The 13,607-nt window shown below is 44.2% G+C and overlaps 1 protein-coding gene across 1 annotated transcript in view; it reads right to left on the reverse strand.

The window, feature by feature from the left end:
* The window catches only part of LOC141134360 (uncharacterized), a 36,222-nt gene that overhangs the window by 15,446 nt on the left and 7,169 nt on the right, over window positions 1–13,607 (reverse strand). Inside the window, exon 2 of the mRNA XM_073623928.1 lies at window positions 10,867–11,972. Coding sequence (XP_073480029.1) covers window positions 10,867–11,972 — 1,106 coding nt within the window. The remainder of the gene's footprint in view (window positions 1–10,866; window positions 11,973–13,607) is intronic.

Here is a 13,607-nt window from a genome sequence, read left to right on the forward strand (position 1 = left end):
ACAGTTGAAGCTGTTAGTAAAAACCCCAATTAAACGTGAAATGGAATACCTGCTGAAACAGATCCCCCAATTTGTCCTATAAACGTGGTTGTGAAAAATAAATCAGAGCAAGATATGATGATTCTGGTATATTAGATTAAATATGTGTATGTGCTGCTAAACAGAAAATAGAAAGTGGTGTTGGGGTGTGATTAATGAATTTACATGCTGAAAAACCTTAATCCATTGTACCATAAATACAATCTGAAACGGTTAATAAGTGAAAAGATTATATAAAGCTCCATAGATTCCCCTGCTTAAGGAATTTTCCGTGAATGCCTATTTCAGTGGCGTATCTAGGGTATGGCAGCCATGGCAAGTGCCATGGGCACCATATGAAAGGGGCGCTGGTGAGTGGCTGGGCAGTAAGGCACTTACCAGGGTCTGAGGGTCTCTTCTTCCCTCCCCGGCTCCTGATCATAGGCAGGGTCTCCTTTTCAGCACCTTTTCTAATGGACAATGGCAGCGCTGCGAGTGGGACTATTTCTCATTTGGCTGTGTTAGTCCTGTGAGTGCAGTCCCTGGTCGCGGAGTAAGCAGGCAGATGGCTGCATTTCCCAATACTACCTCTATTAAGTGGTTCCCTGGGAGTACAGCCTCCCTGACAGCTGAATATCACTCCGCCGCCTGCTGTCAGGGATGCTGTAGCAAGGACTATAGCGGTGGAATTGGGGCCAGTGTATTTGTGGACAGGACACGTGCTTGTAGCGCTTGTAGCCGGAAATGATGCAAGAACATATGCTGACTCCACCCTACGCGTTTCGTCACTCTGGCGTCATCTGGAGCATCATTTCCGGCTACAAGCGCTGGTGTCAGCAACATATGCTTTTGTTATTTCTACTGAATGTGAGTACCTTTCCACGTGTTTGTATAGTAAACAATCGGTACAGTATCACGCTATTGGGCTCCCTCTCTCTTTTCATGATGTTCAACATATGATGTCATTTTCTCATTACCAACAATAAAGACGATTCTAAATCCCATATTGCTACACAGTGGCACATACTGTGGACGCCTTAGACCCCAGGAGGGGGAGAAGGATCTGGTGAGTGCAGCCGTAATAGGAGCACAAATAAGGCATACACGGTGTGATCACAGAGAAGATAATTCGATTAGATAAACGGATTGCTTCACTGGCACAAGAGCACTTTTTTCACCTTAAATGTTTTTTGGACTATTGTTTTTATTTATTGGCACAAGAGCACCTTATTTATCTGGAATGAGTTTTGGATCATTGATTTAACTAATAGAATATAAAACTAACAGGTGGTTCATTTATAGCATGTTTATTGGTTTACATATTTTGCACTATTGTGACATAATAGGCATTGACGGAAAATTCCTTAATCAGGGGAATCTATGGAGCTTTATATAATCTTTTCACTTATTAACCGTTTCAGATTGTATTTATGGTACAATGGATTAAGGGTTTTCAGCATGTAAATTCATTAATCACACCCCAACACCACTTTCTATTTTCTGTTTAGCAGCACATACACATATTTTATCTAATATACCAGAATCATCATATATTGGTCTGATTTATTTTTCACAACCACGTTTATAGGACAAATTGGGGGATCTGTTTCAGCAGGTATTCCATTTCACGTTTAATTGGGGTTTTTACTAACAGCTTCAACTGTATCCACCTTCCTTTCTTCCCACTGATCTTTCCCACTAACTGGTAGTGGAAGTGGGCTTACTAGCATCTCTTTGTAATCCTTCAAAAAAAGTATCTGCTATCAAGAACAGCGCCATATCTACTTTGTTTTCTTTTCACCTTTTCATTTACTCCACCAAGTGGGAGTAATCGGTAGAGGCAGCAGTTCCAGCAATCAGTTCCAACCCTTAAGCTGGTACTTAGTCCTTTGCGCGGAAACACTTTTTCTTTTTTTCTTTTTATTTTCTAACACCTTAGAGAATAAAATGGCGGTCGTTGCAATACTTTCTGTCGCACCGTATTTGCGCAGCGGTCTTACAAGTGTACTTTTTTTGGAAAAAATACACTTTTTTTAAATTAAAAAAAAAAATAAGACAACAGTAAAGTTATCCCAATTTTTTTTTTATATTGTGAAAGATAATGTTACGCCAAGTAAATTGATACCCAACATGTCACACTTCAAAATTGTGCCCGCTCGTGGAATGGCGACAAACTTTTACCCTTAAAAATCTTCATAGGCGACGTTTAAAACATTTTACAGGTTGCATGTTTTAAGTTACAGAGGAGGTCTAGGGTAAGAATTATTGATCTCGCTCTAACGATCGCGGCGATACCTCACATGTGTGGTTTGAACACCGTTTTCATATGCGGGCGCTACTCACGTATGGGTTTCCTTCTGCACGCGAGTTCGTTGGGATGGGGTGCGTTTAAAATGTTTGTTTTTTATGGGTTACCAGGGTTATGGCACTTTTATCAGCGGCGGGAGAGGGCCCCCCTCCTGCCGTGATCTGGTGCCCTCTGCCACTTACCAGAGCCGGCAGAGGTGTTCTTCTTGCTGGGCATGGAGATGAGTGAGGGGAAGATGGCCCCCATCCGTCTCCATAACAATGCAGGGCGGAAGCGACATCAAAACATCACCTCCGCCCACAGCTCTTAAAGGGCCATTTTTTTTAAATTTTTTTTAAATGACAAAATTGTTGTTATTTTTTTATTGCATTTTAGTGTAAATATGAGATTTGAGGTCTTTTTTACCCCCCAGATCTCATATTTAGAGAGGACCTGTCATGCTTTTTTCTATTACAAGGGATGTTTACATTCTTTGTAATAGGAATAAAAGTGACACAATTTTTTTTAAAACAATGTAAAAAAAAAAAAAAAAAAACGTAAAATAAATAAGAAAAAAAAAATTGAAATGTCCCCCGTCTCGCCGTGCTCGCGTGCAGAAGCGAACGCATACGTGAGTAGCGCCGGCATATGAAAACGGTGTTCAAACCACACATGTGAGGTATCGCCGCGATCGGTAGAGTGAGAGCAATAATTTTAGCCCTAGACCTCCTCTGTAACTCAAAACATGTAGAATTTTTTAAATGTCGCCTATGGAGATTTTTAAGGGTAAAAGTTTGTCGCCATTCCACAAGCGGGTGCAATTTTGAAGCGTGACATGTTGACAATCAATTTACTCGGTGTAACATTATCTTTCACAATATAAAAAAAATTGGGCTAACTTTACTGTTGTCTTATTTTTTAATTCAAAAAAGTGTATTTTTTCCAAAAAAAAGTGCGCTTGTAAGACCGCTGCGCAAATACGGTGTGACATAAAGGATTGCAACGACCGCCATTTTATTCACTAGGACGTTAGAAAAAAAATGTATAATGTTTGGGGGTTCTAAGTAATTTTCTAGCAAAAAAAGAACAGTTTTTACCTTGTAAACAACAAATCTAAAAAGAGGCTCGGTCCTTAAGTGGTTAAATAGATGTACAAAGTCCAGATTATATTCTTTACAAACATGTCCAACTTGAGGCCTAGTAAAAAGATTTGTACCATCATTTATTTTCTCTATAATATCTAAAAGTGATATAACATTAATAAAAAGTAACCAATATTTGTGGTGAACAAACTGTATGGGGATGGAAAAGAAATCATTTTCCAACCGACCGAGAAACTTAATACGACCGATAGATCTTAAACTCCGTCTTTGAGTAGAAGAATCAAAAGTTTTTGAATCTAACAAGAAATAACAGTAAGAGGCACATGAAGAAATATACAAATAATCTTTTAGGAAAAACAGGAATAATGTCTCTAGTGAGAGAATTTGTAGTGAGTGAGAGGGGGGCCAATCATGTCGGCATAGGGGGGACGTCACCTCCAATGTCATGAACATGTATAACTGTGCGACTTCTATCCAGTATACTCCAGTGTAAAGACGCTGTCGGTGTGTCTGTTATTTACAACTGTGAAAAGAAAGCCGGTAAAACTAAAAGTGGCCGAGACATCAAGTGGAGATGAAGAACAACCAGGTTCAGAGCAAATTTACATCAATGATATGATTGTTTTCTAATACGTGGTGAATAATCTATATTACTACCACTATACCAGAGATTGAAGTGTATTATTGTGATATCGTCTATTATGTCCAACAGGTATATTGTTCCACTGACGTCCAGGCCATGTTAATAACCAGCATATATGAGCGGGTCAACAAAGAAAAACTTTGACATTTTTTATGTCTAGGAGTTAGATCTAGATGTTTCTAGAATAATTTAAAAAAAAAGAGAGGAATGTGTCTACTGAAGTAAACCGTGTTGCTGTATAAGTACATGTCTAATGAGAGTTGTGAGAAGCATCCGTAAAAGAAAGCAACAAGTGTCCATAGCTTGAGTCTTTTCCCTGAGATACGCCTTACCATTATAGGACACAAGATGGCAGTGTTTAGTCTTTTCCCTGAGATACGCCTTACCATTATAGGACACAAGATGGCAGTGTTGAGTCTTTTCCCTGAGATACGCCTTACCATTATAGGACACAAGATGGCAGTGTTGTGATAGAATAGAATATATAAAATACTGTTCTGAGTCTATTAAAGCCGAGTTCCAGTCATATTTTTTTTTTTTACATTAATCAGCAGCATTAAATCTAAATTACAACCTTTGTAAATTTTTATTTTTTTTTTACTCACCTTTTCAGGTCTGTTGCTAGGGGGGGTCCCTCGTAATCTGCCTCTTCCTCTCCAAGGCGCCTGACGTCATTTCCCTCGTCGCCCGCGCTCGCTAGTACTCTTGGGAGATGTCTGCCATAATTTCCCAGGAGTCACTGGGCAGCGCCAAGGGATTTGCTGCCATCACAACAGGGGCGGGCACTTCCGACGCTGCCGCCCATTGTGATGGCAACATCAGAAGTGTGCGGCACTGCGCCATACATATGGCGCATGCGCAAAAATGACCGGTGCATGCTGGACGCTCAGTTTCACCAGAACCTGGAAAATGGAAACCATCACAAAACATGAATATAAGATATATTCCTCTCTAAAATTGGCAATCGAGCACCTATTAATAACACACACGTGAGTGCTTTAAATAAGCATTATAAACAAAATATATGGATATTAATAAAAAAAAAAAAACTAACAGTGGGAACTCCGCTTTAAGGATCTGTGGACAGAAAAATAATTAAGGCTTGTTGTGCCAAGTTACGACACTAGATGTCAGTGTGGTTCCATTATTCGGATGAGTTTAGTCAGTTAGTCAGGATGTCTTACTTTTGAGCCGTTTTTATATGCTTGTGTCCCCGTTTAGGTGGCTTTTAGCCCTCTGAGAACCGGAGCTCTGATCAGAAGCGGCCGCTCCGTTCCATGCCGCGCATGCGCCCTGGACCAGTTTATTTTAATACCAGAGAAATTACCAAAATTATCAAAAATCCACAGAGCAGCCAACAATGAGGGCCAAGCATCATTTAGGTACAGTAATGCGTCATCCGCATATAGGGACAGCCTCTCTTCCAGCTTTACCAGCCAAAAGCCCAGGACATCCGGAGCGTTCTGGATCAAAATGGCCAGGGGCTCTAGAGCAAACCGACTAGGGAAGAGAGGGAAGCCCTGCCGTGTACCACGAAAAAAGATGAAAGGGGTCAGAGAGCCAGTTATTCGTGTGGACCCTCACCCTAGGGGCATTATAAAGCAATTGAATCCCATGGATAAACTTAGGGCCAAACCCAAAGCGATGGAGGACCTCCCAGAGATATGACTAGAGCCTTGGTTATCATGAGTGATAGTTAGGTTCATGTCAAAGAAAAAAACTGCGCTATATGAGACCATACAAGTACTAATAATTTGCTGCAAGTAATGGAATATCCCTATCTATTAAGGGACATGTTTGCTCCCTAGCAATAGGAAAATTCCAATAACCGCAGAAAATCTTTTGCATCACAATATTAAATCTGAAATGTATTGTGCAATAATTCACATGATGGAGTCATGATAAAGTCAATGAAGATATTAATGTTCACACAGATAGTCAAAACTGATAATGTTGCTGGTCACTGAATTTTCACATTAAAGGGATGTCTCTCCTTCATAGATAATAGTGACTTCAAATTGGAAAACACCGTAGAGAAAAGTGATTTGAGATAGGAAAGTCCTTCCACCTGGAAAATGACTGCCTCTTACCAGCTGCTCTGATCTCTTTTTTAAGGAGATCAGCTTTGCTTTTGGCTTATATCCCCGCCACAGTCTCTATGTTTGACCATCAGATGGCAAGTCTCCTCCTCTCTGGTCTTCCCTGAATATCTCCCGGTCAGCAGTTAACCCAATATAAAGGAGAAAACTGTCTGCTCTGCAGTTTAATCACAGCCTGTTGGACATTGGTCACCCTGTTCTTCAGCCCGTAGGCCGGTATGAGCTGGTCTTTGTGGCAGATTTTCCTGTACTCTGGGCAGCAGTAATCTTGGATCCCCGGGGCGTCCCAATATTCGGTTTTACAGCTTCTGCAGAAGGCATGACCACATGTGATGGAGATTCACATGTAATGAAGATCGGATCTGACAGCTCATGGAGACAAATGGAACATAAAATATCTTCTTCTAACTTGGAAAAATGAGCAGCACCTTTCATGGGTTCCGTTATAGTAGTACTGTTCCCAATGACACTCTCCAGAGCTCCTTTGCATGTGAAGTCGTCAGTTGAGCCTTGCTTATGTATGAGAATGGGACATTTACTTATTGTGTGTATCTCACATTACTGCAGCAGGACCTAATTGTTATATTCTCTAGAAGAAGCAGGACAATTATTGCATCTTCTTGAAGGCCTATTTTAGACAGCGCTGTATTCCTATTTGATATAGTTAGGTTCAAATAGAGGCGTCTAATATTTATGTCAGTTCCCTTGCCCGGCATGAATTTAGTCTGGTCCACATCAACCAGGTCCTCAATCACCTGGGACAGATGGTTGGCCAGGACCTTGGCAAAAATCTTGACTTCAACGTTCAGGAGAGAGATGGGTTTGTAAGACGCACTATCCTGAGGGTCCTTGCCGGGCTTGGGAACCAGCACAAAATGGCCTCATTCATAGAGTTGGGCAACGATTCCAGGTCCTCATAATCAGAAAGGAGGGAGGCCATTTAGGAGCAAGAATCTCCATGAAATTGCTATAAAATTTGGACAACAGTCCATCTGCCCTGGGGGCATTCCTTCCCTGCAACCGTCCCATTGCCAGTGGAATCTCCCCCAGGGTGATGTCCGCATCCAACCTCTCCCTATCTGCTACAGCTAGTTGTGGAAAAGAGATGGGTCAGAATGCGAGAAACCAGCCTGTGAGGAGTATAGGTCCTGAAAAAATTCACTGAATCTGAGATGAATGCAGTCGGATGCTGTTATGGTTTGGTCGCATATTTAATACAATCGATGGGTGTGGATGGGATGCTACCCTTCCCTAACCATGCCAGCAGTCTACCATTCTTCCTGCCCAAATTCAAAAAATTTTTGGGCTGAATATAATACGGCTTTATCAATCTGGGCTACTCTATTGGTAGACAACTCCTGTAATGCCTGTTGCCATGTCCTATAGTGATCACTATCCGGGGTAGAAACGTATTCAGCCTCCAGTCTAGTTGCTTTCTCCTCCAGTTCCTCCAGGGAATGGGCAGCCTCCTTCTTGATACGTGAGATTTTGGAAATGTATTCCCCCCCAGCCCAGGATTTAAAGGAATCCCATAGCACAGGTGGAGAGGCAGAGTCCTGGTTGTCTGTCCAGTAGTTGCAAATAGAAGCAGTTAGTGGCTCCTGTAGGCATTCATCATTCGCCCAAATTCTGGATAGCCTCCAAATGTGGAATTCAGGGGGGGTGGACAGAGCAAGGGAGAGACATAGAGGGCATGATCAGAGATACCCCTGGGAAGCACAGACATGCCCTGGACATACCGCAAAGTACCCTAAGATGCAAAAAACAGATCTATTCTAGACGGGGTCTTGTAGGTGGCAGAGTGACAAGTGAATTCTCTCAAATTTGGATGCATGTGTCTCCAAACATCCGTGAGGGTAAAGGTGTCAGCCCACTGCCGGAGGTCAGGAGAGACACGAGCCGAAGTATACAATCTATCCATAGCAGAGGAAGGGACCATACTGAAATCCCCCATAGGATAGACCGCATTAGTATCAATCTGTATCACAACTTGCATATTAAGCTGTAGAACCTGGACTGAGGCTGGGGGTGGAACATAGATCCCCACCAACACCACAGACTTGTCATATATATGAGCATGCAGAATCACATATCTACCAGCCGGGTGTCTGTCTTGTTTTCAATAAGCCTAAACGGCAATGTTTTTCTAACTAGGATGCTGACCCCACGAGCATAGGTGGAATATGTGGCATGGTAGTGGAGACCCACCCACGATTTTTTAAGGCAGGTAGTTTTGGATCCCTGGAGATGTGTCTCCTGGAGTACACAAATATGTGGGTTATGCTTCTGGAGGAAGCGGAACACCAAGGACCGTTTAACCACTTCCCTACTGGGCACTTACACCTCCTTCCTGCCCAGGACATTTTCCAGCTTTCAGCGCTGTCACACTTTGAATGACAATTGCGCGGTCGTGCTACACTGTACCCAAACATATTTTTTATCATTTTCTTCACACAAATAGAGCTTTCTTTTGGTGGTACTTAATCACTGCTCTTTTTTTTTTTTAAAAAGACCAAAAATTTCGATTTTTAAAAAATTTTACTTAGTTTCTGTCAGTAAATTTTGTAACTAAGTCATTTTTCTCCTTCACTGATGTGCGCTGCTGAGGTGGCACTGATGGGCACTGATAGGCTGAACTGGTGGGCATTGATGAGGTGGCACTTATGGGCACTGATGAGGAGGCACTAAAATGCCGCACTTATGGGCGCTGATAGGTGGCACTGATGGGCACTGTTAGGAGGCACTGATGGGCACTAATAGGTGGCACTGGTGGGCACTGATAGGCAGCATTGATGGGCACTGATAGGTGGCACAGATATGCAGTACTGATGGGCACTGATGGGCGACACTGATGGGCATTGATCGACAGCAGTGATGGGCATTGATGGGCAGCACTGATAGCCAGTACTGACTGGCATCGCTAATGGGCACTGATTGCTGCCACTGATGGGCACTGATTGCTGGCACTGGTGGGCACTGATTGGTGACACGGCACTATATTGTAATCAGGGCATTGATGATCAGTGCCCTGATTACATGTGTAGGTGTCCCCCTGCATGGAGATGCCGCTGATCGGCTCTCCTCTCCTCACACTCCACCAGTGTGAGGAGAGGAGCGCCAATTACCGGACACAGACGATCACATGGTTGAAGAGCCGTGGACACGGTTCTTTACAGAGAACAGCCATGATCGCGGCTCTGCACTACCCCCCCCCCCCGCGGGCGCGTGAGAGCGCCATCCCCGCATCCATCCTTAAACGTGTTACACCCAATGATAGGAGGCGTGGACCAGTGGGTGTCGTCTCGTAGTGTCTCGTAGTGGAGTTAGTCTGTCAGCTTGGAGGAAATGGAATCTCCACTGTAGAAGGATTACAACAGTAATAGAATAAAATGGAGGGCTTCTCCTGCATGAGAAGGAAAAGAAAAAAGAAAAGAAAATGGGCAAGAAAAAAAAAGAAAAAAAAATATGTAATGCGTTGATGGGAAAGGATCATCCAGGACATTAAAGGGGTTGTAAAGATGTTTTTTTTTTTTTTTTAAATAACAAACATGTTATACTTACCTTCACTGTGCAGCTCGTTCTGCACAGAGTGGCCCCGAACCTGGTCTTCTGGGGTCCCTCGGCGGCTGTTTCAGCTCCTCCCCGCAAGCATTTACCACCTTCATGCGAGCTCCCTCGCACGGTGGTGAGTGCTTGCGGGCGCGCTCCCGTGATACAGCCGGCGGCTATAGCCGCTCGCTGTATCACTCGGCCCCGCCCCCCGGCGCGCCGCGTCATCGGATGTGATTGACAGCAGCGCGAGCCAATGGCTGCGCTGCTTTCAATCCATCCACTGCAGCCAATCAGCGACCAGGCTGAGCTGCAATGAAGCTGACGAGGACGAGGAGCGAAGATTCGAGGCGTCAGGTAAGTAAAACGGGGGGGCTGGGGGCGGCGGTACTGTCAAAAGTTTTTTCACCTTAATGCATAGAATGCATTAAGGTGAAAAAATTTTTACCTTTACAACCCCTTTAAGGTAACTGCTGAGGAACAGGAAGTATTGATGTGCAGCCAAGGTAAGTGTCCCAGCAGAACAGTGATTGTGAGAAAACAGTACCCTGGGATCTTGTAAACAAAAGGACCCTGTAATTCCCTTAAAAGGCCACTAGAGTCCGCCAGCAGCCATATTAAGAGGTGTAACAGAGCTCTCAAGCTGCAACCATAGGTTTTGAAGGTAGAGAAAATTCCTCATCCCTTTTCCATTGTAAAAGGAGACATCAGCATATTTTCCCATAGGAGGTTGCCAATGGCAACAGGTGGCAACACAGCATATGGAATACAACAGGATCTTCCACAGTTCAGGGTTAGATAAAAGGTTAACCAGAAAAACACCTGGGTTTACCAGGGGCACAATTCTTCAGTGTGTTACTTGAGAGGAACACAGTAGGAACAACAGGTGCAAAATAACAACTTGGCGGTGCACATAGGCAACGTTTTAAGCTCTTAACGACCCTGCATGGGAAATCAACAGTCCAGAGCAGTCACCCGACCCAAAAAGGACTCAAAGCCTACAGACTCCTGCAGGGCATTGGGAAAAGGATGTAGAGCTCACCTCTCAATGGTGCGGTGGCCAAGATTCCAGCCAGGAGGATGCATCTCTGGGTGATGTAAAGAAACTGGTAGTTTCGCCATCTTGGACCCGCAGCCGGGCCGGAAAGAGGACACTGTAGCGAATACCCCGGGTACACATGGCAGCTTTAACCTGGTCAAAGGATCGCCTCAGCTTCTGTGTCTCCACCGAATAATCTGGGAAGATTAAAAGTTTAGTGTTCTGATAGTCGAGATCCCTTTGTACCCTGGCAGCTCGGAGCACCTCATCCCTGTCTCTAAAGTTGAGGAGTTTCAGGATTAGGGTGCGTGGCCGTGTCCCCAGGGGCCCAGGTTTGGGGGAAATATGGTGGGCTCTCTCCACAGCATAGAAGGGTGAGAACTGGACCGCAGGCAGGAGGGTACACAGCAGCTTCGCCACGAACTCCATCGGGTGGGGGCACTCAACTCCTTCTGCAAGGCCCACTATGTGGAGATTGTTCCTCCGATTGCGATTTTCTGCATCTTCAGCCTTGTATTCCAGGGCACGGATCTTGGTTTGCAGGGAGCGGAGATCATTGGAATGGTCTGCAACAGTGTCCTGCACATGCCCCAGCCTTTGCTCAGCAGAGGACAGCCTGGATCTCACTTTGTCCATGTCCTGCCTGAATAGTCCCACATCCAGCTGCACAGCATACACTTTGGATATTAGAAAAGTGGTAGAAGCCTGACAGGTGGCTATGGCCGCCAGGACTTCAGCCAGGCCCGGCTGTGTAGAAGAGGTTTGTCTCCCCTGCTCAGTCTGGGACGCCATGTTGGCAAAGGAGCCTGCAGATGCCTCCACACCGCTCCCACAGGCCAGGAACGATTCCTCTGGTATAGGGGGAAAATGGGGCCAGCAAGCTATCAGCAGGCGATATTGGAGCCAGATGGCAGGAGATTGGCCCTGTTTAACAGCAGAGATCCAGCACAGACATCCACTCTTGGCCACGTCCCCATGGTAGTTGTTTTTGCAGTTATTATATTTGTTTGTCTTCGAATGACTGAGATTGTTATCTGTTGTATTGTAACTAGGATATGTGGGCCCCGTGCACTGTGTTGTTGTTTTAACTCTTGGCCAATGAGAAGCTGACTGGCCCAACTGGTTCTCTTTTCCTGTCCATGTGGGGGTGGTGCCTGGACTGGTTTTTACTCCAGCGAGTGTGTGGTCCTTTATGCAGGACACTGCGGACACCTTGCAGTCTATCTGCCGTCTACTACATGTCACAGAGTTGACATAAATAACCTGTATTGCCCAGGGTGGCCAATGGATTGGACATTGTTCGCGCTCCATGGCAACCCTCGTGAGACACTACGCATGTGCTGTTTTCGCCGCATGTGCAGTACTGGATCAGGCACGGTGATGTCAGCGGCGGCCGGGCAAGAGCCAGGGCTATATATAGGGGGATGGACTCCCCTTTAATTGTCTCAGATCTTCTGGCAGTGATATGTGATCTTTTGGACCTGTTGGTAAGATAGAAACTTTGTAATTTTGTTTTAAAAGACTTACCTGAATCGGTCGATCAGCTGAATTCACTTATATGTGGCTTACCATGGTTGTCCTGTTTTTCAATTATATGTTTCCCTCAACTTACCCTTATCTCTCAGTGTATGAAACTATCAGCACATAAATTATACCCTTACATGTTTTAATGGAATTACATTTATTCGCTCCATGGATGGCTGGAAAGTTATATGCTTAGGATTATGACATTACAAGTGGTATATACATGTAACCTCTGGGCTGCTGTCATGATGTGCTGATTCAGGCTGATTTTTGAGGTGAGCTATAAAGTCCATCCATAGAGCCCGAGATGCCCACAATTTTCGATAAAGGTTAATGATTACTAGTGTTGGGTGAACCTTTCAGGCCGAAAATGAGTTCGGGCAAAACATTGGCTTTTTACCCCATTCAGGGAACACCTGAATTTGCAGGGTGTTCGGTGGGTGTTTGCACAGTGCATTCTGCGCCCTGATTGGGCAAAGCTTTGCCCAATCAGGGTGCAGTAAAAACTGGTTGTTAAGGAGCAGGGCTGGGAAGCCGGCCGCGGCATCCTTAACAACTGATGAGTCATCAGCTGTCAATGAGCTTCCCCGCTGACAGCCGAATAAAAAAAAATTGCCGGTAAAAAAAAAAACCCAAAGGGCCTTGTATGGAGTGGGGGGGACACCATACAAGGCCCTCTTTTTTCTTTTTTTTCCCAAAAGCCGGGACCTGGCAATTGCAACCGTGAGTCAACTTAACTGGGATTTGACTCTTTTTGTTTTCTTTAGAAATGTCATTTTTGCTGCAGCAGGTTCTATACATGCTACAGATGCGCCACTTTAGAGGCAGACTAAGAGGACCCTCCCCAGGAATATATATTAAAGGAATTTTTCATTTTTATTGTTGCACTTTAAAAAATGTTTTTGCATTGATATGTAGCGGTATGTTCACCACTATTGGTTACTTAGCAATCCGCCAATCACCCTGCTGCCAGACCCCCATCTATCAATGAAGACAATGGACAGTCATTTGCACAATTCTGTTACGTTTATTATAGGATGCACTTGAGTTGGGGAAAGGATGACATGAGATGCCCATAGCATTAACATTTAACACGTTGTATGAAGTTATGCAGTGGCCGTGGCCTTGCAAAAACTGGATACACTCCTTGCACCCCAGTCTCCTTCATTTGAATAACTCTTCTGAAGAATCTTACTTCTCCTTTCCTTGTACAAATCCTTACTGCAAAACATACTGATATTCTATTTCTTCACTTCCGTTGGGACAAGAAAGAATCACTGTGAATAATTCCTCCTTACAGACCATGATGGGATTGTCCATGCGATTCAAAGAGCCAGAAGCACAC

Source organism: Aquarana catesbeiana, linkage group LG03 (genome assembly GCF_042186555.1).
Source record: "Aquarana catesbeiana isolate 2022-GZ linkage group LG03, ASM4218655v1, whole genome shotgun sequence".
NCBI classification, from domain to species: domain Eukaryota; kingdom Metazoa; phylum Chordata; class Amphibia; order Anura; family Ranidae; genus Aquarana; species Aquarana catesbeiana.